The sequence below is a fragment of the Poecilia mexicana genome, unplaced genomic scaffold, assembly GCF_051168715.1.
Source record: "Poecilia mexicana isolate PSO_F unplaced genomic scaffold, ASM5116871v1 scaffold_7, whole genome shotgun sequence".
Classification (NCBI taxonomy): Eukaryota; Metazoa; Chordata; class Actinopteri; order Cyprinodontiformes; family Poeciliidae; genus Poecilia; species Poecilia mexicana.
In genome coordinates, this window is record NW_028263376.1 from 21,300,771 (window position 1) to 21,327,293 (window position 26,523).

At 35.2% G+C, this 26,523-nt stretch overlaps 3 protein-coding genes across 3 annotated transcripts; 1 reads left to right on the plus strand and 2 right to left on the minus strand.

Moving 5' to 3' along the window:
- The first annotated feature begins 143 nt into the window (after positions 1-143).
- On the plus strand, positions 144-3,485 carry mtg2 (mitochondrial ribosome-associated GTPase 2). The gene is made up of 6 exons (XM_014988446.2): positions 144-647; positions 1,155-1,302; positions 2,153-2,268; positions 2,367-2,585; positions 2,688-2,826; positions 3,020-3,485. Exons 1-6 carry the CDS (start codon positions 399-401, stop codon positions 3,412-3,414), a joined length of 1,266 nt encoding a protein of 421 aa, XP_014843932.2. The 5' UTR covers positions 144-398; the 3' UTR covers positions 3,415-3,485.
- A 985-nt stretch (positions 3,486-4,470) lies between these two features.
- On the minus strand, positions 4,471-15,044 carry LOC106918574 (cadherin-like protein 26). Its single transcript, XM_088007527.1, has 18 exons — positions 15,024-15,044; positions 13,606-13,668; positions 13,429-13,521; positions 13,164-13,307; positions 12,928-13,078; positions 12,385-12,557; positions 12,162-12,290; positions 11,871-12,056; positions 11,476-11,747; positions 10,905-11,050; positions 10,580-10,807; positions 10,096-10,311; positions 9,594-9,709; positions 9,158-9,214; positions 7,913-7,987; positions 7,488-7,610; positions 5,819-5,875; positions 4,471-5,546 (listed from the first exon to the last, which is right to left on the minus strand). The coding sequence occupies exons 1-18, from the start codon at positions 15,042-15,044 to the stop codon at positions 5,331-5,333; spliced, it is 2,466 nt and encodes an 821-aa protein (XP_087863653.1). The 3' UTR covers positions 4,471-5,330.
- A 4,364-nt stretch (positions 15,045-19,408) lies between these two features.
- Positions 19,409-26,523, minus strand: LOC106918581 (cadherin-like protein 26). The gene is made up of 15 exons (XM_014988447.2): positions 26,345-26,523; positions 26,116-26,262; positions 25,856-26,000; positions 25,570-25,745; positions 25,168-25,299; positions 24,897-25,079; positions 23,177-23,517; positions 22,936-23,078; positions 22,621-22,845; positions 22,304-22,540; positions 22,088-22,206; positions 21,904-21,984; positions 21,591-21,677; positions 21,369-21,464; positions 19,409-20,181 (listed from the first exon to the last, which is right to left on the minus strand). Exons 1-15 carry the CDS (start codon positions 26,477-26,479, stop codon positions 19,876-19,878), a joined length of 2,553 nt encoding a protein of 850 aa, XP_014843933.2. The 5' UTR covers positions 26,480-26,523; the 3' UTR covers positions 19,409-19,875.

Consider the following 26,523-nt stretch of genomic DNA (forward strand, 5'->3'; position numbering starts at 1 on the left):
AAGAAAAACAGAAACTATTATTATTTGCAGTATCCAAAATAAACTCTGCACAACAATTGCTGTAGTGACGGAGAGAGCCAGAAGGTGGCAGTAATGCAGCAGAATAACTGCAAAACCCCCAAGATAGTTAAGAAAAGGACTTATGTCCCTTCGCGGATTCCGTAGGTGCATTAGTTTACGGTAAAAAATGTTCATCTGGTAGTGTAAATTTAACGAATATAACGAACACATCAAAACTTTTACAGGGCGTTGTGTATCTCTTGAGTCTCCTCGCTCATTTCCATAGCTATATCTTTTCTTTATTTACTCTTCGTCTATTTTTCTTTATCGTAGCGGAAATTAGCCGTTCAAACAGTCAATGTGACAAACCCGGCGTTTATTTGTAACTCTGTGGTAGCATGTTGAAGGGCACGAGGTTGACGCTGTTGTCGAGAGTTAAAGCAGTCTCCGCTGACGTCATTTACAGATGCAGTTTAAGACACTACATAGGTAAGAAAGCATTGAGTTTGTTGAGTCCGAGTTGTGCGCCAGGATCAGTGCTGTGGAGGCGGAATGAGGGTTTCTTCAGAGAGGTCTGCACGTCCACAACACTTCACGGGAAAATCGGGGGAAACAAGAGGAAGAATGATTTGTCCGAAAAGAAGTTGGTATGTGTCTAAACTGGTGATACGTTTATGTTTAAACAAGTTTCTGCAAAGTGTGAGGATCAGACCAGGACATAAAAAAAAAACTGTTTACCCTACTGAATTTAGACACACAATTCAGTATAATGCAGCTATACGTTTTACTTGCAAGTTGCAAGTTTCATGTGTTTAATTTTGACTTGACTAAAGAAGAGAGTTTATTTTACATCCTTTGCTTAAAACATTACTTCTAAAGTATTGTTAGTTGACTGCATTTTACATTCAAACTCAAAATTAGTCATACCCATGCAGATGTAGACTTAATATAATTTTCATTTAACTAAGTCTGCTTCTGATGAGAAATGAGGCAAACACCTCTGAAATAATAAAACAAAAAGTGTTGTAACTTTGAATAGCTAAATGTTTTTATTTACATTTTAATATAAAGCCAGCATAGATGTATTTAATCATCAATCTTCCATGGTTACCTTTATTTGTATTCAATCAAGCTTTTCATGTTGTCATCCACAGACGCGTCACTTTGTGGATTGTCGTCGTGTGAAGTTGGTTGCTGGTTCAGGGGGTAAAGGTGCCTGCAGCTTCCACAGCGAGCCCCGAAAAGAATGGGGCGGTCCTGATGGAGGAAACGGTGGCGATGGAGGAAGCATCATCATAAAGGGTAAGTCAGTTATCCATCTCATTTGTTGCAACAAATGCACATGGATTAATAAACCAACCTGTCGATCTAATTAAAATTATAAAAATGGGCCCATTACATCCAAGCCAAGACCAATGTTTTGCGAAATCAACAGGTGATGATGAGTGTAGCACCCGGTGACTGTGACTGGATTTAATACCACAACAAATGTATTTGCTCTAATGAAAGGTTTAGGATTTATTTATTTCATAAAATACATTGCAGCATAGTGAATAAACATTAAAATCATTACCATGCTCTTTAAAATTGCCAAAAAAGAGTCCAGTCACTCTTTCCTAATAAAGGTATGGTACTTTTGATGTTTTCTCTGGTTCAGGAGTGGCTCAAAACAAGGAATGGGAATTAATGTGCCCAAAACTGTTGGAATTGCTCTACAATCATTTTAAGGCTGTGCTTTTTATCCCTTCCAAATGGCCCTCTGTAAACATACAGCTTCTAACCTTTTACTGCTTTCCCTGTCGTGTCACAATTATGCAAATTATAACATGACTGGATTAACATATTTAAGTTTTAATAGTTTTTTAAAGTTTTTTTTAATGCTGTAATGTAATAGATTTTTGGAGAACTGAATTTTAGGTTTTAGTTACTTGTAAACTATATAGAAGTTAACATAAATAAATATATATAATATCGTAAGTGCCTGCTTAAAAATCAGGACAATATAAAAAAAAGTGTCAGAATTCATAATATATTTTTTTAGGATTTACTAAAACAAAAATAGCCATGAAAGTGAAATACCTTATACATTTTTCAAAAATTAATCGATGCTGAGTCTGCTTTCATTCACAGGTTTCATTTTCTATGCTTTCAGCCAACCGGTTTGTTAAATCATTGGCCCAAGTGACTCCAGTTTACAAAGCAGAGGACGGGCAGGCAGGGGGCAACAAGAACTGCTACGGTCGCAATGGCAACTCAACCTACATTTATGTGAGTCGATGGGTTTTATCATCATATCATCGATCGTATCATCGTTGTTTTGAGCTTATGGCCTTATCTAACTTCTCATTTGGTCTTCCTTACTAAAGGTACCAGTAGGAACAGTGGTGAAGGAGCAGGGCACGACCATAATGGACCTTGCCGAGGATGGCCAGGAGTATTTGGCAGTGTTTGGAGGTGCTGGTGGGAAGGGGAATCGTTTTTTTCTGTCAAACGAGAACCGGGCGCCTATGACGGCGACACCAGGCACGGCAGGCCAGGAGCGGGTTCTTCAGCTGGAGCTACGCACCATGGCTCATGCTGGACTGGTGGGAAGAAGATCTTATATCTGAGGAGGCATTTCAGATATTGCTTTTCAGTTTTGCTTGTGAATTTAATGTTTTTTTTTTTTTTTTTCTTCATGTTTTCAGGTTGGCTTTCCAAATGCTGGCAAATCATCACTATTAAGAGCCATCTCCAATGCCAGGCCTGCTGTGGCGGCTTACCCCTTTACAACACTCAATCCACATGTAGGAATCGTTGAATATAGGGATCATGAGCAAGTTGCAGGTACTTATCTTTAAAAAAACACAAATTTGCTTAAGGAAACACTTATTTGTGATGAGATTTCAATTATTTCAGTGGCACTTAACTTTTGAAGGAAGCATGGGTTCGGCCTGATTATGAGTATCAATGTTTGAAAAAGTTTCAAACTTGTTTCAAGTACTTGATTAGCTCATGATTTTATATTCTGCGTGTGCAGTCGCTGACATCCCAGGGATCATTCGAGGTGCCCATCTAAATCGAGGCCTGGGGATCTCCTTCTTACGTCACATTGAGCGCTGTCGCTTCCTCCTCTTCGTCCTGGACCTCTCGGCACCAGAGCCCTGGACCCAACTGCAGCACCTGTGTTATGAACTGGACCAGTATGAGCCTGGTCTGTCCCAGCGGCCTCAGGCTATTGTTGCCAATAAAATGGACCTACCAGAGGCCCGGGAGAAGCTAGAGACCCTGAAGAGCCAGGTAACACAGCGGGTCATCCCAATTTCTGCTCTGACGGGACAAAATACAGAGGAACTCATTCTCCACCTCAGAGAGTTGTATGATGGCTACCTCCAAGATGATGGGAGCGAGGGAGTCAAACCAGTTAGGTGGTAGAGGACAATAATTAGTTATGGACGATATTTAATGTATTTAAATTTACTTTAAATAAAAAAACAAAACCAGCATTTGGTGTTGCATTCTTGACATTCTGCTTTATACAGTACAAAATCACAGTCTAATTGAATAAAAAATGTACAGTTTTTGTAGAGAGCATTTTAACAAATGGAAAAAAAAATCAGAGGAAATGTAATTTGTTTCAGCAATTCAATTTAAAAAGTGCAATAAATATAGAATTGATAGCTTCTAAAAAGTATATCCATACAGTGTCGGCTGCTCCTCAATGCTCTGAAGGCTGCACCTCTCTGCATTTTTCTACAACTGTTTTGTCCTTCCACTCAATTTTCCATGTATGCCTACCTACAGTACTCTGAGAAGACTCAATTACATTTTTGTGGATTTCTCTTTTTGTGAAGGATGTCATAAACTGTTAGACAGCTGTAATTTTTTTTTCAGTAATATTTTTAAAGTATGAAAATATTTACCATGTAATAATTATTACATGTATTGGTCATTTAATATTCTAATTTTCTGAATATTTGAAGTATAAATTTTACAAATGGTCATTGGCTTGTAGCATTTTATCAAGTCCTGAGGATCCCAAAGCACTTTGCACTGCAGTCATTCATCCATTCACACACACACACACACACACACTCATTGACACGCTGATGGTGGCGAGCTACTGGATTGTAGCCATCAGGTATGTTCCTTGCACATATCAAGTCTGTTTAAGTTTGCTCTTTTTGAGAAAATAAATCCTATCCAATGCCACACTTCAGCGGTTGTCTGAAGTGTGTTGTCTGACAAGTCCCAGATAAGTTTGGACTTAAATAAGTCGACTAAAGCAGCCACATTTTGATTTAAAATAATTCATAAAGTACATTTTCTTTTCTTATGCATTTTGTGAGTTTTTATGTTTCCACAAGCCACCCCATTTGCATCTTTGGTAGCATAACAGAAGCAATGTCGTACTCTACCAAACACGGACTACAAATTGGAACTGTAGCTGGGCTGAGAAATACACTTTTTAACAAGGTCACATGGACAGATGTTTGACAAGTTGTTTATTGAGAACTAACAAAAATGTAACATGACAATTTTCTGTCTACCCAACCACCCAGTAAGAAGGTTCCACTATTTGAAGCTTCTTCTGCTTGTTACTTATCCAGTGTTCGGTTTGTCTGAGAAGTCAGAGCCTGGATGTTCACAAATAGACAGTACAGGGTTGTGTGTGCCAAAGGTCAATGAGATGAACTGTCAGAATTGCCAATATATCTGCAACTCTTACTAAACATTAAATATTGAATTCTTCGTGGTTTAGCAACCCCTTATGTTGTTGGTGTTTCAAGTCAAAGTTTCAGAAACATCCTTTCAGCATCCCCGGAAAAGAAAATTAAAAATCTGACTTACAACAACAAACTGAAAGTCAGTTTCTTCATCTGGGTGTCTTTTCAGTCTCACCAGATGAAAAGATGTTGAGAACATTAACAAACTTAACAATTAAAAAGTTAATATACTGTACAAGTTATTAAAAAAAAACCCAGAGTCCACAAGTGGTTAAAAACAAAAGACATTCAAAGCATCACAACTGAAAAATTCTCCAAAATAGAACTAATTCTGCCCACTTAGCAAAGTAAGACACAAATAAATAGATCCAATTTCTAAAAAAGAGCAACTTTTCATAATCACCAGAGCACAACCTGTTTCATACAGCAGCAAGCAAACTGCAACTGCTTTACCTCACAATCTATGTGTGGTGGACAAATGTAAATGTGAAGTACTTGACTTTAAAGGTGCATGATCTACATGCATACATTAGGTACAAAACCTAGATATTCTGTTTATACACTTATCAAAAAGTCAACTTATATCTCTTTTTAATACCAAACTAGAGGGTGTGAGATATTGTCTTAAATTCCAGACTTCTCTGCCATAATGATCTTTTCCAAGGTCTTGAACTGTGGTCCAAGATCATCCAAAAAGCTTAAATCATTCCATTGGTCGTCAGATGACAGCAGATCCAGTGACATGCAACTGTCGCCATTCCCCTCATATTGATAAATCTTGACATGGTCATCTGAGGTATCATCAGACGTTGTTTGATTATCATTAGCCTTTGAAAGTCTCTGTGGATTCAAATGAAAAACAAACAAAAAAAAACATTAACATAAATATAAAACACTCACTCAATTTTAACCAATGTATTTTTAGTTAAAAATACATAAGAGACTCAATAATTGTGCTTCATGCGATTGTGGACAGAAATTGATTTTATCATTATATTTTATCAGATGCACTACTGTGTCTTTGACTTTATCATTACTAAAATTGCCACATATTATATTGTAGAAGATCCAAAGTTGTCATATGTGTAATGTGTGAGATACAGTAATCTTACCTTCAGAATTATATTGTCAATATTTGTCCCGGTAACCATAGAACTGCTGAAGTAACTCTGCCAAAAGAAAACTTAAATGTTGGCTATTAAAAAACAAAACAAAACTGAAAATGCACTAATTCCTGCATACACTTCTATTGGGTTGATATTTTACGCATTTATCATAATCTGATTACATTGGTGCTCATGAACGTTGAACGATTTTATATTTTGTTGTAATAAAGCCATCATGCGGGCCGTCATGCTTGTGGATTGCTCAATGTTGTCCAATTGTGTTTCGCTTGATCTTGTTTGTCCAATCAGGCGGGTTCCTTGAGAAACGCCCCGCTCCTTTTGCTCATCCAATCAGGTGTGGCTCTTGAGAAGCACCTTCTTTTGGAAATGCCTATTTCATCTGCACACAATACATACACTTGCAGACATTTTCCAAAGAGCTGGAGATCGTAAAGAGAGGGTGGTCTCAGCCAATAATCGCTAGTCAATTTCAGACTAGTAACTATGAGTGGTATCACTGTATTATCACTGCCTCTGAGAGCAGCATTGCAAATTATATTGCTAGGAATGCCTACTACTTGCAAGTAATTAACTTGATTTTGTCTTACAGTGTCTGTTTTCACATACATTTTCCCCCATTCGTCTGCAAAATGGCTCAGCTATCAGGCCAAAAGGAGTGCATCTATTAATCTAACATGTTTGATAAAATTAATTTCATTGTAACTTTGATATTTAATCTGATTCAAAATGAAATTTAACCTATCTATCTATCTATCTATCTATCTATCTATCTATCTATCTATCTATCTATCTATCTATCTATCTATCTATCTATCTATCTATCTATCTATCTATCTATCTATCTATCTATCTATCTATCTATCTATCTATCTATCTATCTATCTATCTATCTATCTATCTATCTATCTAAACATATCTATCTATCTATCTAAACATATCTATCTAAACATGGGGAAAAAACACATGTTTAGCTTAATCTTTTAACTTTTCTAAACATTTTCTTAGTCAGTGATACACTCATGCTCTTTCAGCCACATTGACAGATTTTCTTTTTCTGATACAGGATTTATTGTTTTTTTTTTTTTTCAAATGCAGTGAAAATATCTATATCAAATACTATACTTTTTAGATAAATATACAGCAGAGAGCAGCAGAATTGGAAAAAAAAAAGCGCAAAACCGGATTATCCATCTGAAACTTCACTGAGTATAATTTCTGAAACTGGATGGACTGGACAAATCCTATAAGAACTTTGTGACAAAAAAGGTCAAGGAAATCACCTAAATGTAAATCATAGTAAAAACCGTTTGCTATCCAGAAATGATTCATTTTATTCTTTGAAACACAAAAAGAAGTCTGCAGTCTGGAAACTCAAACACCTGCTTACATACCTACGGTACTTACATTTTTTCCATACTTACTGACTTCTGAATCTCCCTAATTTGTAGAATTTTTTTTTTTTTTTATTAGCAAATGCTAAGTGTGTGTATGAATGAGTAATAACTTTACTAAACAAAACAATTAAAAGGTTTTGGCTGGGGATCATTCTTCAGAAGTGTTCCTTTAATCACCCTCTTGTGCTTTAAAGCTTGTGTGCTGCTCAACATTCACCAACAGAACCATTTGTATATCACAGTTAGTGAGCCATACTCACTCTGGCATTTTTCGTCATGCCTTTGTAGTTGCTAGCCAGCCGCTGAGAATAGAGTAGTGACTGGTGACTCAACCCGTTATGGAGTTTCACTGGAGACTCCAGTGTGTTCATGTTTGCAGCCTTCTGTGGAAATACATTATAGTTGAGCTAAATTACTGGCAAAGAGGCAACTAGAGTATAGTCATTGAAAAAAAAAACCTGTTCAGGATGCAAAGACAAATATAGAGCACTCCTTGTATTAGTGTTCTTCTTACCTGGACTTATCAGTTTGGATGGATGGCCATGTTTAGGTTTTAGATGGCGTATTAAACACTCACTTTTAAGATATTCAGATACTGCACTGTTTTATAAAACTGATCCAAAAATCTATCTTTCACAACTATAGTTATGGAGAAAGATCAGATGAGTTAGCCATAATTACTTGCCATGTAATCCGCCTGACTGGTTCTTTGGAAGTAATCATGCAGCCGAGACTCCCATAGGTTCATGTTAGAGTTCACCTGTGGACATACATTACAGTAAAGTTGAAGTTCTGTTTAAAGGTGGAGCAGACATAAATAGCAGCATAGATCAATAGACATTAAAATTACTCAGTCTTTGATACAAAATAAAATATTTACACCATTAAATATCATTTCTGGTTTTTATGTTGGATGTTTCCGTACTATCGACAATTCCTGGGAATGTGTTGGTGATCTAGTTGATGTCAACAAATGAATAAAGCAGGAACTTCAATGCATAAATTTACCAAAAGGACTTTAGCAAATTTGAAAGCTGAAAATAAAGAATCCTGTCTGCTTCTAAATATTGTACAATGTGATTCTTGAATTACACTCTGTAATTATTTTGTATTATGCATTTCCTGCTACATTGAACAAACATAGCCAGATAATTTACTTTTTTAATTTTACAATTACCTTTATAACGCCAAATGTATCACATTTGACAGTCATATTTCTGAGACCACTGACTGTTTAAAAAGGTTAGGACTTTTCTAAAACCCTGCTGGATTAAATTCTGTACTCGTCTTATGCCCTCTGGTGAAGAATGTAAATACTACAAGGAACAAGTGCCAGTTTAACATTTTCAGGTAACACTTTATTTGAAGGGGGTTGAATAAGACTGACATGACACTTTCATAAACATGACATAACACCTGTCATGAACATGAATAAGCCTTCATGAATATTTATGACTCTTGTCATAAAGCGTCATTCGGTAAATAATGACACTTTTAATACAAAGTTGACATGATTCAAAATGTCTTTGTTATGACAACTTGACATTAACCAGGAAATCATTACTGTTTAAACTTTACCTTTAATAACATAAAGTTACCTAATTTTTAAAGTGCAATCAGTAATACTTTTATAACAAATTTATATCAGTAATGATTTCTTGGTTAATGTCAAGTTGTCATAACAAAGACATTTTGAATAATGTCAACTTTGTATTAAAAGTGTCATAATTTACCGAATGACGCTTTATGACAACAGTCATAAATATTCATGAAGGCTTATTCATGTTCATGACATGTGTTTATGACAGTGTCATGTCAGTCTTATTCACCCCCCTTCAAATAAAGTGTTACCCATTTTCATTCAGTCAAAGGGTAAGCACACACAGTTTGTGACTTGAATTGCAATGAAGACATAAAAGTAGTGAAGTACCTGTGTATGGCCCAGCTTGATGCCGTCTGTCGTACTCTCCCTAGTCATTAACTCAGTCTGGCAAAGAAATAGTAGGGAAAAATATCTTTGTGTTTGCTGTAGCAATGCATCATAATCACTGTGTTACACACTCTCCATTCATTGTAGGTTATTCATATAGCGCCAGTTCATTTCAAATGTCATCTGAAGGCGTTTTACAAGTAAAAGTGGCCCAATTAAATTCCAATAATTCAGAAATACATGATGAATCCAATTTATTTAAATCTAGTCTAATTGTACACACAAATTGGAGTGAATGATACGAAGTACAATATGATCCTTGGTTGATTTTAGTGTTTGATGCCAGAATAAAAATAGTTAACTGTTTAAGGAGGACAATCCTGAGATGTCGCATTAACAGTCTCTCTGTAGTCAGCACAGTCACTCCACAACTTACCATGCAATCAGTGCCCAGTCCTTCTTCATTGTACTTTGTCAATGTCTGAATGTATTGTTCATCCTTTATAGGGTATGTATATCTTGATAGACTGCACTTTAAAAGAAAGAGCAACACTGTGGACACATTAAAATAGTTTGAGCACAAAGTTCACAAATGTTATTTACTTTTAAAGCTAATCCTAAATATATATCTCATGAGTTTCAAATTGCCTGTTAACATAAGGTTAAATGGATGTAAATGTAAAAATAAATTCAGTTAATTTATATCAGCAGATTCAATATATCAACAGTGGCATAGCATTTCTTTTGTTTATGTAGGACAAGCACTCATTCATTAAAATGGTCAAACTAGCATCTTAGTGGTGCCATATTTTAAGTTTTGAGAAAAGGGTCTTCTAGCTAATGTCAACGCAAATGTCATATTTTCAAAAAGTGAAAATATTACACACACATAGTATATACATTTTCATAATTTTGGTAATTGTTTATAATATACTCACACAGAAATGCAAGCAGTCCTGCACAAATTATTCCTATGACTGCGACACCAAGGCCAACTGACAAGATCTTTGGACAAACACCGGTTTCGTCACACTTGCACACCTTAATGTCTAATTTCTCCTCCATAGCTTGACCCTGTTTGTCCTGAATCCATATTGGCACAGAGTAGTTACCGTAGTCGGATTTCTTCAGCAAAACAATGCCAACCTCTTCACCTGTTTATAAAAAATAAAATACATTTGTAAAATACATGAATACATACTTCCTTTTATGATTATGTTTGCTGTACTCAAGTGCTCCATTTGTAATTTTGCTGTAAAGTGTCTTTGCATTTTAGAAATTTGCTATACAAATGAAATGGACTATTATTATTATTATTATTATTATTATTATTATTATTACTACATAAAGGTAAATATTTATGGCTCATCTATGAGTATATGTTTTGGTAATTTTGGTAGTGAGGCCAAAGTGTGAACTAACCGTAGGTAGGATCTATTTTCCAGCGCTCGTTCGCAGTTTTACCATCTGCAAAGGAGAAACTGAAGGGGCCACTGTATGGTTCAGCATCAGCATCTTTAGCACGCACCATGACCTTGTCAGTATGGTTTGAACACAAAACAAAAGTCTTGCTGAGCAGCATAGGAGTGTTATCATTGACATCCCTGAGGTGGACGGTGAGTGTGCATGTACTTGTGGCTGGAGGTGAACCTTGAAAACCACAGGAAAGGCCATTTTTTCAGTTCAGTTATTTAATTAATAAATTATGCCGTTTGATTGTAGCTGCAAGTGTTTAGAAATGTCATACCATCATCTATGGCAGCAATAACAATTCTGTAAGTACTGTTCACATCTACATGGGGTGATTCTCTATCCATCTTCTCAATTGTTGTGATTACTCCTGTTTTTTCATCTACAGTCACCCAATTAGCAGGGTCTTCTAACTTTTCAAACCTGGACAAAAAGAAATCAAACAGTAGGTCAATTTTATTGTCAGGAGAAAAATAAACTATCTGTATTAGTATTCAACCTCAAAACCTTATTACTAAAATAGAAATTACTGTAGTCTATATGCCTGAATTCTTGTCATATAATTATAAAACAGGCACACTAAACCCCCACACTGCAATCACACCAGCTGATACCCATAGAAGAGGGATTATGACATAATATGCTTATCTTAAATGAGGTACAGTACTTAAATAGTATTTTTTTGTTTGCTTTCATTTTTACCACATCTTGCACAAATGTACATATTAGGTGATGATCAGTTGTGAGGCAGTAAGTTTGCAATTATTAATTGACTTTACAAATAATTTTAATGCCGGTCAAACAAGCAAATAATGCTGAACATAAATGAGGTTTCATTGAGAACATACCTGATGTTATCGGATTCAACATCTTTAACCTTAGGAGTATACAGCACCTGTCCTTTCTCTGATTCCTCTGTGTGGAATACCTCAGCTGTCAATTTTTCGAACACCGGAGGGTCATTAGTGTCAACCATTTTCACTGTGATGCTGACAGAATCTTTTGGTGGAAGGCTGCTTAAATCTTTAATTAATTTTCCATCTTTACAGACTGTTAAAGGTTCAACATTCTCAACTCCGATTTGCAGTTTTACCAAGGTGGTTATGTCAAAATTCTTCGCCTGAAGAAGACACAAGTGTAGATGTTCAGTAACTCCTCATAATACTTACGCTAATAATTGGTGAACTCATAGTTTAGTCCATTATGAATGAGCATTTTCTGTTAGGTGTGGTAAAACAGTTACCTTGACAACACCAATGATCCCTTCATTTGTTACAGGGTCAGTGGTAATTTTGTAGACTCCATCTTCATTGCCGCTGATAAAGGAGTACTTGGCTCGCCAGCCGTCCGTGTTGGGAGTGTCCTTGTCCTCTACTGCAACTCTTAAAATATCATCAGGGGTTTGCATTTCCACAGCCTCAGCTTCATACTAAAAACATGAAGAAATAATAAATTTAGTATATATATATATATATATATATATATATATATATATATAGATAGATAGATAGATATAGATATAAGTAATTCTTGCCTGTCTCTTTTTAAACTGTGGTGGATGACTGTTTGTGTCAATAACATTGAGTTCAACAGTCACAGTACTGGAAAGAGGCGGCTTTCCAAGATCTGATGCAATAATAACAAGTGAGTAGTGTTTTGCTTTCTGAAAAATATAGACATATTTTAGCTTTACCAAAAAACTGCACAGAGTGCATGAATTTCCAAAAATGACATCACTTTAATAAATTAAAACATACGTCATAGTCAAAGCATCCTTCAGTTACGAGTTGATGTAGTTTATCATTAACTTTCTTTACTCCAATCTTTGGTACAGCTGGGCTTTGTTTAGCCACAGTGACCACGACTGTTGAGTTGATTGTGCCTTCCTGATCTATGTCTTCAACAGTCAAGGGCACTGGCAGGTAATCTCCTGGAAGACAAAGAAAGAAAATCATGAAAGTAGCTGTTCAGTCATTATTTATTGCCTACATAAACAACATATAATGTATAATGTATTTATTACATTTGTGAAAAAAACTTAAAATCCACAGTACTCCACAGCAAGAACGTTTAAGCATAAGTATATCCACACGTGCCAAAAATATTTTGTCGCCTTGATATAAAGATGTTATCCTTAAACTTGTCTAACATTAAACAAGAAATCAAAGTCTTAATTCTCAATATTTTTCTTCAAATATACAACCAGAAAGTTTTCATAAAAACTTTTTTTATATATATAAAAGTTTCATAATTTAGAAAACCGGCAGACTTTTGACATATTTGCAGGTTTCTGAACTTACCTTCTTTCGTATTTTCCTTCACATCGTAACTTTTCTGAAACTGATTAGTGAACATCGGTGGGTTGTCGTTTATGTCTTTTACATTCACATCAAAAGATAGATCTCGGTCAATTGTTATCCTTGTTTTTTTGTCCAGGATATCAAATGTGAGCTGTTGATTATATTTTATTCAGATGACACAGTTTGTAATGACTACATATCATGGCAGGTATTAATAGTGATGGATTGTTCCTCACTTCATAGGAGGGCGTCTTTTCCCTGTCGAGGCGCCTATGTACGTAGACTTCTCCACTTGTTTCGTTGATGCTGAACACTCCTTTCACACCGGCTCCTTTTATTTCAAACTCATATTCTGTACCTACTGTCCTAAGATTGTGCATCTAGAAGAGAAGCAAATAATCCAACTATCAGTGGCAGGTTTGTGCATTAATAACCTTGATTAGGCATTGAGCCGACAGATTATCGTATTTCCAATATATATAAAAATAATCTGTGTTTTACCTTGGTAATTTTGTACGGGTATTTCACGTCCATTTCCTCTTCTAGTTCTATGGTATTCAGGACCCATCTTCTTTTGGAACGAGACAAGAATTCCTAAAGAAGCCAAAATGCAATTACAATCATTTATTTTTTGAGGAAAACATTGTAGAAATTTCCTCCCAAATTTTCACCATTTACCCTTTTAGCTTGTTCATGGCGCTCATTGCCCTCTGTACTTCCTCCCAAGACTGTTAATGCAACCTGTGGATAGAAAATACAGAAAAGGAACGCAATTAACTTACAAACATTAATTGCTTCTTTCTTCTTCTTTACTTCACTTAAGTTTTTGGCTTATATTTCCTGCTGTTCATTACAAATTGTTAAATTTTCTCAGTGCGTTATTGTCAATATTTACGTCTGTAAATGGTAAAATGGCATGATTATAGATGGCACCTTTCCAGTCATTCTACTCGCACTGTATACTATAATTATATTCAAACATTCCCACCCATAAATCTGTCTGTGCTTACACAATAATGTGCAGACATGTAGGCAACTCAGTGTTTAGGTCCTTGCCCAGAGGCATGTGAGAAGAAGGAGCTGGAGTCTAACACACACCTTGAGATTTTAACTTGCTATGTTTTATTGTCTTTTAACTTTTTTATTTTGCTAAATGCCCATCTGGGGAAGTGTTAGTGTTCTGTTTTTGTTTATACTTAACGTTTGTCCCCTTGCAAATAATAATAATAATAATAATAATAATAATAATAATAAAAACAAGAAAGAAAGATTATAAAACAACTACTCAGCCATTCACACACATATTTATTTGGAACATTGCAAAAGCAATATTTTTCAACAACTACCACATCATGGTACCCAAAGCCTGGCCCCATAAGAAGAAGTAATATTTTTGAGTTAGGGGCTAGGTTCAGGACGAACATTTGAATTGGGTTTAGCCATGTGTGAGAGAGAGACGGAGCGGGAGAGAGAAAGAGAGATAGTATCTCTTTTTTGTTTCATAAAATTCACAATAGGTGTGGAAAAAATACAAGAACAAAAAAAGACAAGAAAAGCCTCATTCTGGGGACAACATTCTTCTCAACAATGAGACTGTTATAGTGTCTAATCCGCTCTTTATTATAATTATCATTATATTCTTGGTCTTAGTAATATCTATTAAGGTTCTGTGAAGATAAATGATATACATTAGCATGCTTACGCTATTAAGTCATTGTGAGTTAATTTATGTGAAAACACTTACACACTGTAAAAAGAACACCCCAAATTGTCTCCATAAAATTAAAACAAGAATTAAAGCCAATATTAATAATTATATTTTTTTTATGTTTATTTTTGAGTTAGTTAATTAATTTAGGCATTTTGTATTTAGCAATTTAAGTATATTTGAATGAAAATATAAATGGAATATTTATAATTTAAACACGCAAATTAAGTTGTGAAAAAATAAAATCCTTTACATTTTTACAAATTAGTCTTAAAAATAATTTAATTCAGTGTTATACAACTGTTGTAAATGATTCAGTCAACTGATAAGACTTTATTAATGGTGCCGATCGCCAGCGGTTATTGGGTGAGAGAGAGGCAGGGCTCACCTGTATAAGTCGCCAGTTCATTACGGGAAAACACAGAGACAGACACACTCGCACCTCAGGAGAATTTAAAGAGACCAATTAACATAATAAGTAGATTTTACTACAAATTGTTTTATTTCCAAGAATATTTGGTTGAAATCTTCTTGATCACAGAATTTTCTTTTTTTTGTGTGTTGAACTTACTGTTCCATTAAATAGGTTTTTAGTTCCTCTGCCATTTCTATTTGAAATAAAGCTATTCACCGTAGCACTTTCTCACTTTCTCCAGGTTCAGTTATAATCATGTTTTCCACATATTTCCCCAAGAAAATTAGTTTTCAAAACATTATTAGATTTTTTTTTTAGCAGTCTTAACATGAATTGTATTTTTTTCTGGTTCCACAAATCCAAACATGCTAAAACTTCAGAGAAGCTTCGAGAAAGACAGGCAGCTGTTGTCAAAAGTGCCTCACTGGCCGTACTTATTAGTGCTCTCACACTACTGACACCTAGAATAAAGCATTAAAGGGAACCTAATAGCTGAGTCTTTGTCACCTTACATTTCTGTATGAGACAAGCCAGACTTACAAAAAAAAAATATTCAAAGCATTAAAACCAAACTCATCAAACAAGTTTCCTTCTCTGCTTGATGACAATCCAGTGACCTGTTGTGTTGGTATGCATTCTGAAATGCCTTTATAATTGAGGTTTTCTGTGCATAACAAAAGCCAGTTTCCTTTGATAGTAAAGTGACATCAGCAAACAAAGTTTCCCTGGAATATAAGAAGGAACTGAAGCTGAAGGATGATACTTGGATCTATTACCGAAATGTAAGATTTAAAAGTTTCAACTAACATGGTAACAGAAATATTAAAATATATATTCAAATTTTAACTTACTCAGTGTTTATTACCCTGCGACAAAGCAAAAGTGTGCAAAACTAAGGTACTAAGTGTGTAAAACTTAAACACACCTAGATCTGACAAGAAAACTTGATATGTTATTTAGATCATTCTTGTTTAATCAGTAGATAAGAATGGATATTTAAAAATGTAATGCTTACCAACAGAAGCAGGGAAAGGCTCCTCATCATGCTTCTCGCTAATTCCTTTCCTCTCTGATAAGAGTGTCTGTGGCAGAGGCTACTTGATATATAGTGCTTTGTGGTCCAACCCACAAAATTTGCATCTTTGCACTGACTCAGTAAGAAACCACAAAAACGTCCTGCTAGATTATCTCATTTGAATAGCTAATGTTTTGTCACGAGAAATCTTTATATTTTTGCATTTTTCAGTAATCCGGGCTTGTTTCCAAAAATCTGTTAAGGTCATGTACCCGTATATTGATTGTCTGTATTTTTAAAACAATGCTTCTCAGATTCTGTACCAACTGTGGAGAATTTATGCTACTTACGATGTTCTGAACTGGTAATCAGAACATCGATTACCAATTAGAAACATGAATATAAATTTATGTTTCTAAATTTATATTTAGAAACATAAATTCAAGTTAAGGAAATTAAGGCAGATACAGAAACAGGTTTGTTTGTATGCTGTTCATGTTGGGTAATCTTTTATTTTCACTTTAAATTAACCTGGGTGTTGTCGTAAAGCAACTGAACATAATAAATAAGATAGAGTACGCCTACCTCTCAGTTTAGCCCAAGGGAAGTTTAAGGTTTTTATGCTCATGGCTGTTCTCACGCAGCCACATTGTTCTCCACCGGACCTATTTTAAAAGTATATGTTTTATGTCTTTACATTTTGGCAATCGTTCAGCCGTCATTGGTCCCAGACTTTGTGAAGTTTTAAGTTATGAAATGTCGTTTGTGGTTCAGGGTTTGGATTTAATTTAATTTCTTGTAACAATGATGATCGCTTTGCTTGAGATCCACAAAACCGAAAACAGTGTTTGATAATAATTAAACTTTCTCTAAATCATTGCAATTTCTCCAAAAACTCTTCTGCGTTTGCTGGTGTGCCTTTTTCTTGTCAGTTTATGCCACATTCGCTTTGTCCTCATACAGTTTTTAGTTTAAGCTTTAAAATAACTCTCTCCTTTTTCAACCTTTTAGGGGGTCATTTATCTTATCTAGTACACAAAATGCTTTTTAAATATTTAAGTTTGAAATGTTTCCTCGTTGGTACAGGCGAAATCCAAACCTTTCCCTCATTAAAAACAACTTGTTAAAAATACTGTTTCTAGTCTCCCTGTTTTTAAGCTGTTTTTAAATTGCTGTAATCCCATACCATGCAAGAATACAAATATCAACTGTTTTTGAATGAGAGTAATTTGGTTACTAAGTTTAGAAAATGCTTAGATAGCGCGTTGACAGAAATCCTGTCAACAACGAGCAAATGCTTAGTTTTATTTTGACATGCCTTTGTGAAAATGATTTCCAGGTAAGAAAATAAAAGGGATCATAACTTCAGAAACTCTGGCTTCAGGCAGTCAACACATTTCTCAAAGTATTGCTCAACATGAGGTGCTGTGCAGTGTGCAGAACTACTACGTGGCATAATGTTATTCATGATCAGCCAGAGGCTAGAAAGCACCACAGCAGTGTTTTTCAGTGCATTTCTCCTTATTTGGTGGTGAAAAATTGAGACTCACCAATAATAATGAGGGATTAAAATGAGGTGTGGAGAAACGTGAATTAGAAGAGTTCAATCGCATTTAGAAAATAACATAATTGCAGGTATTGGTTGTTTGAAATATTGTAATTTTTTGGGAATGTGAGTTGTATGAAAAAAAAAAAAAGATGGAAACGTATCTCTTCATGTTTAAATATTTTCCAATCTCAGAAAAAGTTTAATTGTTTCAGACTGCCCTTTGACATTTATGTATCATTTCTTTTAGTTTCAGGTCTCAGACTCTGGAGTGTCAGGGTCACTTCTGACATTATTAGTTGAAAAAGATTTGTCATGTCCATTGTATGTCTGGAGCTATGAGAAATCCACTGCTACTTGAACTGTTTTAAACCTGAAAATATTTTTAGATCATCCAAAGCATTGATAATTCACGAGTTTTGGCGCCATAGTGTTATTTCACATTGACCTACATGCAGCTCAGCTCTGGAACCAATTCCATATAAACATGAGAACATGTGCAAACATCTCTTATCAGACAGTCTTTCATGATTTGTTTCAATTTATTTATTTCAAATTTCTATTTTATGTTTTACAGTTATTATAAACATATTCCTTGAATCCTTTTGAATCACCTTGTTAATAAATTGTGCTATATTTATAATCTTGTCTTGTCTAGACTCTTAAGGTTGAATATGGTAAAAAACAAAACAAAACAAAACAAAAAAAAACAAAAAAACAAAGAAAACAAAACAGATGACAATATTTTTCTAGGCCACATTATCACCAGCTATACTGTCATGTTCTCACACATTGCAACGAGCTTTGCCCTTAAAGCAAAGTAACTACATTAAACTGTAGTAACTGTTACATTAAACCCATATTCTAAATTAAACTTATGTGCAGTGATCGACATTAAATTTAGAGCCAGTGCAGGAATATGCAAAATAAAAATTGCTTGGTGTACTTCTACCAGTAGAGGGCAATAAAATTAAATAAACCGACTCCTAGGTACTGGTACCAACATGTGAATGCTGCTTAGCGAAGGTCTGGCATCAACCAGAGGTTTCTCAGTGTAGGTCGGACCTGCATGCGTAGCTAAAAAATTTTTTTACATACGTTGTTCAATTTAGTAATGTTTAAATCTGCTTATTATCCTTTTATATGGTAAATACGACCACAGTTTGAAAATATTGTACAATTGGTGGATAACAACATGAAAATATCTCAGTAACCAAATATTGAAGAATATTAACGTAGATAAAAAAGAAAATAATAATCTGAGATTGTCTTGTGGGTGCTATCGGGGTGCTATGACTTCTCCAGGGTAAATTGCAACAACATCTAGGGCCTCCCAGGCACCACCACTGAGTGGAGAACAGGTAGAGGAGGATTTGAAATGGCACCATTTGAGATTTGAGGCATCGTGGCTCCACGAAACAACAGCATGCTATGTGACTGTCGGGGGAGTGCGACATTTCCTCCATGGGCTAACACTGGCCAACTAATACACACATTTGGATAACAGAATGAACATTACTCCATGAGACTGTACTGAGTGTAGGATAGGTTTTGATAACCTAGGTCTGCTTATAACTTTAATTGTATTCCCGAACTGTCTGGGGTATTACTTTGTCTCCGTATGCCATAAATATGTTTGCATGGCACTGTACACTTAATTCTGTCACTTACAGCAACACTGTGAAGTTGTGTATTTCAAATCTTTGATTTTTTTTTTTATTATTAGCTATAAACACAGAGAAGTAAAACACGTATATAAACTGTAAAACAGCCCAAAACAATAAACTACCCCAAAAATGCATAAGCAGAAAATGTACTTGTTTATTTTCATAAATTTCTACAATTCCCTGTTTTTACAATAAATAACACACAATAAAATCCCAAGTATAACACTCAGCGGGTTTGTTTTTCCGTCCAAATATAAACTACAAGCAGCACAAGCACATCCATCAAACAGTATTGGAATCATATATGTACAGGTTTTAAATAGGCCAATCACACGCATCAGCCAGAGCAGTTTTTATTGGCCTTTCTTTACAAATACTGACAATCTTTGAATGCTGCCTTCAAATAGTTTCTTTTCAGATAGGTGATGTAAACAATGCTGTCAATCTTTATCCTCTCTCTCAATGTTTAGGCCATAATTGCATCAAAAAGCCATTTAGTTTTGTTCAAAGACCATTTTAGGCTTTTTAAATAACTTAACGGTATGGCTGACTTCAAGATTGTTTGCATTACAAAAATCAAGAGACTGAACATTAGATTCATGAAATAAATATGTCCTGCTGTATCAAACTCTGCTCTTTACCGAAGTAGGCAGCGATGTCAGGTGAACAGACTGAGGCCAAAGGTAAAAACGTGTAATCCAGTTCCATGTCTTGGTCAAAGGAAACTCCAGGGTCAGAGAGAGCATCAAGTTCAAAGTTGTGTTCGAAGTCTCCCTCATCAGCATAGATGACGGGTTCATAATCACCCAACTCCTTGCCCGACTCCTCCAAAGTGAGTACTTTTGTTTTTATTAGATTATACTGTAGATCTTCCAAAACATATTGGCTTTGTAGTATCCCAACCTATAAATTAGAAGAAGAGGATTTGAGTATGTTTTTGTTGTTGTTGTTAAAAAGAATACAATTAATGACTCATAAAATATGTTTCTGTTCAGATTAACATGCAGAGGATTTAAAAATTGTATCTTCAGACTTCTGATAACATGACAGTTTTCTCTGAGCAAAACATATTTTTTTGCTGAAATAAAAAAAAACATATGTACTGCAGCACTGTTCATGCTCAATTTATCTAAAAAAACGCAATATTTTAGGAAAAAAGACAAAAGGTACATGGTTTGAAAGGTGCTTGGTTTCATAAGTATTCACACGTTCAATTTGATTTCCAGTTGAAGCTCTTTTTGATTAGTTTTTTTTTTTAGTCTGCTTTAATAAAAATCTTTCAGCATTTCACACTTTATGCTCCCAGTCTTTCAGATTGCAGTGATCTATGGTATGCTTTTTCAGATTCAGACTGGTTGCATGTGTGTCTCTGCTTTGGCTTACTTGATTTTCTTTTGCTGTCATTTGAATATTTTATATTTGAATATTTGCTTGTATTTTGTGATTCTGAAGAATAAATTCTCACACTCTAAAATTGGGCTAAAATTGACAAGGACTCTGGACTGTTCATAATTTCTCCCGGTTTTACCTAGAAACAAAAGGCAGAAGGAACAAGTCTACCAGTGATAACCCTGACAAATATATTAGACTGTTATACACTTCCTTCCACAAGACTAGAAGAGTTTATCTTCTCTGCAATTTTATATATTTGGAGAAGCATTTTATAAAATTATGTATACTAAATTTGAGGCACCATGAAGGCCTTCTCGTGACGGATATTTTTGTACAAGATCGTAAACTCTGAAAACGATGGCTTTAGTTACAAGATATAGATGAGTTAATTTAATGCAAATTCTATGAAAAGATATTTTATTTTCAGGTTAGTCAGATTGACTATATTTGTGTCCCATAATAATCTCAATAAAATTGAATATCGTGAAAGTATCAAAATATGCTTCAACAAAGCTTTATTTTAACCATTCACCATACTGTCAGTGCAGGCAAAATTTAAAGGTGTGCTTATTTATTAAAACAGGATGTTTCTAATATTTTTCAATAAGAAATATAGACCAAAATAGGCATCTGAGCACTTTTTATTTCCACTGTAAGTTAACTATGTAAAGTACTACAGTGTAAATATGCAATTGTACCGTTTGGTTTGCTTTCTTTATTTCTTGCTGCTGATGTCTCTTCTTCATGCCTGAAGTAGAAGAGCCATGGGAAATCATCCATTGCCCATCAATAGTCTTGACAATAAGACAGAAAAAGAGAAAAAAGCATGAAAAATATTGTGAGCAAAATTATGTTTGCTTGAATTACTCTAAAACAAAAACACATGCCAGAAATAGCAATAATAATTAAAATGTATTCACCGGCAGAGCAGAATTTATCTCAAGGATTGTTTCTTGCTGGCAGCTTATCGTGTTCTGACTCATTTGTGAGTTGTCATCAACTAATACCTGAAAAAAATTGTGGGGCCAATGATTTATGGCATTTTACTCAAACAAAACATAAAAAAAAACATAAAAAATGTAATGCTTTCAAGAATATGCCATTGCAATACAAAAAGGAAGATGCTTTGCAAAAGTGACCATTACCATTATGTATATAGTTTCCTTTCTACTACACGTGATCAAAATGTGATGCATTAGGTTACAGAGCATTAAAACAGTTGGCAGCACTTACCGGCGTCACTATCAATGGCTTGCCTTGAGATATCTGCATCTGTTGTCCATGACCAATGTGGCCCAGTTTTCCTAAAGGCAACTTAAGCACATACAATGTTTTCAGTTTTACAGTAAAATCTTCACTCTTAGGTGAATCATATTTCAACAAACAAGTAGGGATAACTTCAAGTTAGGAAGTTTACTTTGCAATCAGATCCAGGTCCCTCTGAGTTACTAATCATTAAATATTGCCCTGCAGAGTCATTGGGGAATGGTATCCTCTCAGGCTTACATGACATCAGAAAAGTTAAAAGCAGAAAGCCTAGTGTGAAGATCAGACACAACATAAATATAAATACATATATTGTTTTCAGTTCATTAGGATTCTGTTGACATGAATGACTTAGACTTAGTCGTACCTATGAACAGTAAAATGCTTAAAAATAAAATTCCCAGAGCTCCTGGTCCGAGTCTGGATCCAGTATGTTTCTTGAGTCTGCAGTCTGGCTTAGGTGTTTTGGAGCATTTGCACACACTAACTGACAAGCTGTGGACAGCTGTTTTTCCTTGACGATCTGACACTTCTACCTGCAATTCATGCTGTCCGAAAATCATAATTGTAGCTTTGTGTTCATTCACAAGCTTGAAGGAATGGCCTAAAAATAATAATAGAAAAACATAGCTGGTTATTTATTTCTGTTGATCTGGAGGTGTTTTTTTCTGGGGCAGAGCTCACCGTTTTCAGGATCAATCCTCCACTTGTCCTTAACATCTCCAAGAAGCTTGAACGAGAAAGGCCCACTGTATGGTTCTGCATCTGGATCTAAAGCTGTGACACTGACCGATGAGATTTTATCTGTTTGGCACATGTCGATAATGCTTTTGTCCAAGGATGGAGCATTGTCGTTTACATCGACAATCTTGATGCTGAGTGTTGCTGTGCCAGTCTGGGATGGTTCACCTTGAACACAAAAAATGCATTTTACATTATTAGTCGATATTGCCGGCGGGGTTTAACATTAAGAAGTATTAATCATTTTCCTGGTCATACCATTGTCAGTGGCATATATTTTGATGACATACAGTCCATCTTTAACTAACTGTGACTCTCGGTCTAAACTCTTTGATGTGGTTATTTTTCCTGAGTTGGAGTCCACTGTAACAAAACCAGCTGGATCTTCTCCAATCGTGTATCTGGAACACATGAAAGATATTTTTTATGGTTATGCTAGACTTAAAAACTCCAATGTTGTACTCTTCAAATACAGCCATGTTATGGCATCTTTATGTACCGGATTTGATTTGCACCATTAACATCAGGGTCTTTAGCAATTAGTGTCTCCAAATAGTAACCCAACGCAACATCCTCATATGCGGTAATGGTTTTGTTTGATGGATCAAAGAGAGGGGGTTCATTGACATCTTCTATGTTCACTGTCAGGTGATAGGTGGACAAACGCATTTCTTTTGTTCCAGTCACACCTTGTGCCTCACTGAAAGTGCTACCATTGACAGTCTTAATTTCCCAAAGACCAGCAGTATTGCGGTTTATGACTTTGCAAGTAAAGTAGGAAATCTCATTCTCTGCAGAGATGATGATGTTCTTCAAAGGATCTTCCTCATAGTCGAGTATCTGAAAAAGGAATAAGTATTCAAAGGTCATCTTTTGACAGCAGCTTAGTAAAAGTGTGTTTACATTTGGATATTAAAAAAAAATACAGTGGAAATGTTTTGAACCTTTTGATTTGTCTTATTTTGGGCTGTGGATTGAGATTATCCATCTTTCATTTATCTACTTTTGTATTAATTAATATGAAACTCAAATTTGACTTTTATGAATATAAACTATTTTATTTTGTTTGTGTATTACAAAAAACCAGTTATTCCCACCAACAAAATGGGATAATATATATATATATATATATATATATATATATATATATATATATATATATATATATGCATAAAATTTTAGCATAACAAAAAGCCTTTTTTTAGACATTAAAGCTGCAGAATGTAAGTTTTAGGAAAAGAAGCCAATTGCAGCCAGGAGGATGGTTTTTAGCGCTGCCAATCAACCTCATGAATTCGTTTCTAAATGTGTTAATGGTGGAGAAACAACTCATCGTTACTCGAAAACTGTTTATCCGCAGTTATTGATGTCCATGCTAACTAGCCTTAGCATTCACAACAGACTCTCCTGATAGCGACGTGTACATGGGCATGATTGAAAGCGCTAAGACCCATATTGTCACTCTGGTTGTTTCTATTTAGCATTGGGAAAACTGGTGGAGAACAGAAGAGCTTGGTTGTTTTCACCGATTATCTGTCTCATACTATACTGTCACCACATAGTGACAGTTTCAACTATATACGTAAAAAAAAAAAAAAAAAAAAAAAAAATCTTATAAAAGTTACATACTGCAGCTTTCATGTACATCAGAAAAGCCTACAGGATTCAAAATGTCAAAATGAGATTGAACTGGAAATAAAAAAGTGCCTAATTCTGCTTTTTATATCCTAATCTGATGAGCATTTATTCTTTCTTGTCCATTGATGGCTTAGACATAAATACTTTCTATCTGATTGGAGCACAATATAGTATTTGATATGCACAATGAAGACCTGTCAAAAACACATCTTCATTCCTAAGTCAGGAAGATAGAGAAAGAACTCGTCTAAACCTGAGAATCAAAACAGGCTAAGTATGAAGACAGGAAGATTCTTCAGCCAAATGAAGGCCCTTGCATATGTGAAATGCAAGTAGCTATAATAACTATACGACTGTACCTATAATGCCAAATAACTATAAGACATCTTAAGCTTATTGGACAAAATAAGCATTCATGGACTTTGAAAGTATTCCTCATGTCTTTGTTGTTTTGTATGTTGATCATCAATCAAGAAGCAACAGGCAGCGTATACCCTGCATTAGTCACCAGTCCCTTGAGCAAAGTATATATTTTCGAATGCGCGTTGAATGAGAAGTGTGAAGGAACTTTTGCATGCTACCTTTTGCACATAGACTAGACCTTCGTTTGTCTCAGGATCAGTATCAATTCTGAAGTTGCCGTTTGTATCTCCTTGGATTTTATATTTTGCTTTCCAGGCCTTTGTGCCTCTGGTGTCTTCATCTGTAACTTGCAGACGTGAAATGAGAACACCTTGCAGTCCTTCTTTCACACTTGCTTCGCCCTGTGGAGTAAAACAATGTTAAATATGGTGTATTAGATAGTTTTAAATGTTGCAACTAAATTTGTAGCTGAAATTTTTACACGCTCACTTTTTGCTTTGTGAACACTGGAAGATGTCTGTTTCCGTCCTCTATATTGATTATCACTGTTGTAGAACTGGAGAGTGATTTCGGTTGTCCATGGTCTGTGGCTTTCACAATAAGGGTGTATTTCTGTGCCTTCTAAAGAGTAAACAGAAAATTCAGTTTTAAAGGGTGAAGATTTATGGTTTTTCTGTTAGAACAGAACAGTTTTAAGCAAAATTCTAAGTTTGAATGGATGTGCATTATAGTGATCTAGCTGACTGCATATAACAACTGCACTACTGAACAAACGTTTAAAAATGCTCCTAAAAATCATGAAAGTTCAATTCCAAGATTTTGATTTAATTCTGCCAGTTTGTAGCTCTATTCTGTTCTGTAACAACTTAATCGCATTATGATTGCTCTCACCTCGTGGTTCAGACATCCTTTGAATGAAATGGTCCCGTTTCCAGAATCAGGCTCCTCATTTATAACGAATTCAAAGTTCTGTGGAGTCGGACTCACTGACTCTATACTGAAGCTAAATTTCCTGTTCTTCTCGGTACTGTCACGATCTGTTGCTGTAACATTGACCAACTCAGTGCCTGCCAAATAGCATAAGATGAGATCTGTTATATTTCACTGTTGGTCGCTATTAAAAATAAATGTCATTTCTTTCAGTAATGTAATGAAGTCCACAAAATGAGGATCTTACCCTGTGATGGTGCCTCTTCTATGGTGACCTCATACACGTGATTGTTAAATTTTGGTTCGTTGTCATTTGTATCAATAATATCAATATCAATTCCAATTTTTGCATTTATATCACCCTTTTCTTTTTTAAACGCCTGAAATATCAGCTGAGACACAAAGTACATTTCATAGTCAAAAGCACTTCCATAACTAAAGCACACAAATATGTACTGTTAAACTTTGAACAACACATTGCTCAAATGTGTGGTTTTTCCTAATCACCTTAAACTGATCATGGATCTCACGGTCCACAGGCTGCATGACCCAGATCTCTGCTGTCTTGTTGTCAATTTTGAATAAATTCAGAGGTTCCTCGTCAACACCTGGCCCATGTATTTCAGTAAGTCTTATATCTGGTGCAATATTAATCTGGATGCAAGAAACACAATTAGCAGTTTTTACAGTGAACCTCCATCTTGACATTTAAATGTCTATCTCAATCAATACTCACCGTGCCCAAATACAATGGATAAGGTCCACTATAGCCTTCATCAAAAGTAAAGGTTTCTATTACCCAGTTCCTCTTTTGCCGCAGCAGTATGTCTGATGCTGACAGCTGGATTCCAAGACACTGTGCATATTGCATAAACTTATGTAACTTTAGTAAAACATTGCAATAATTTCAGACAA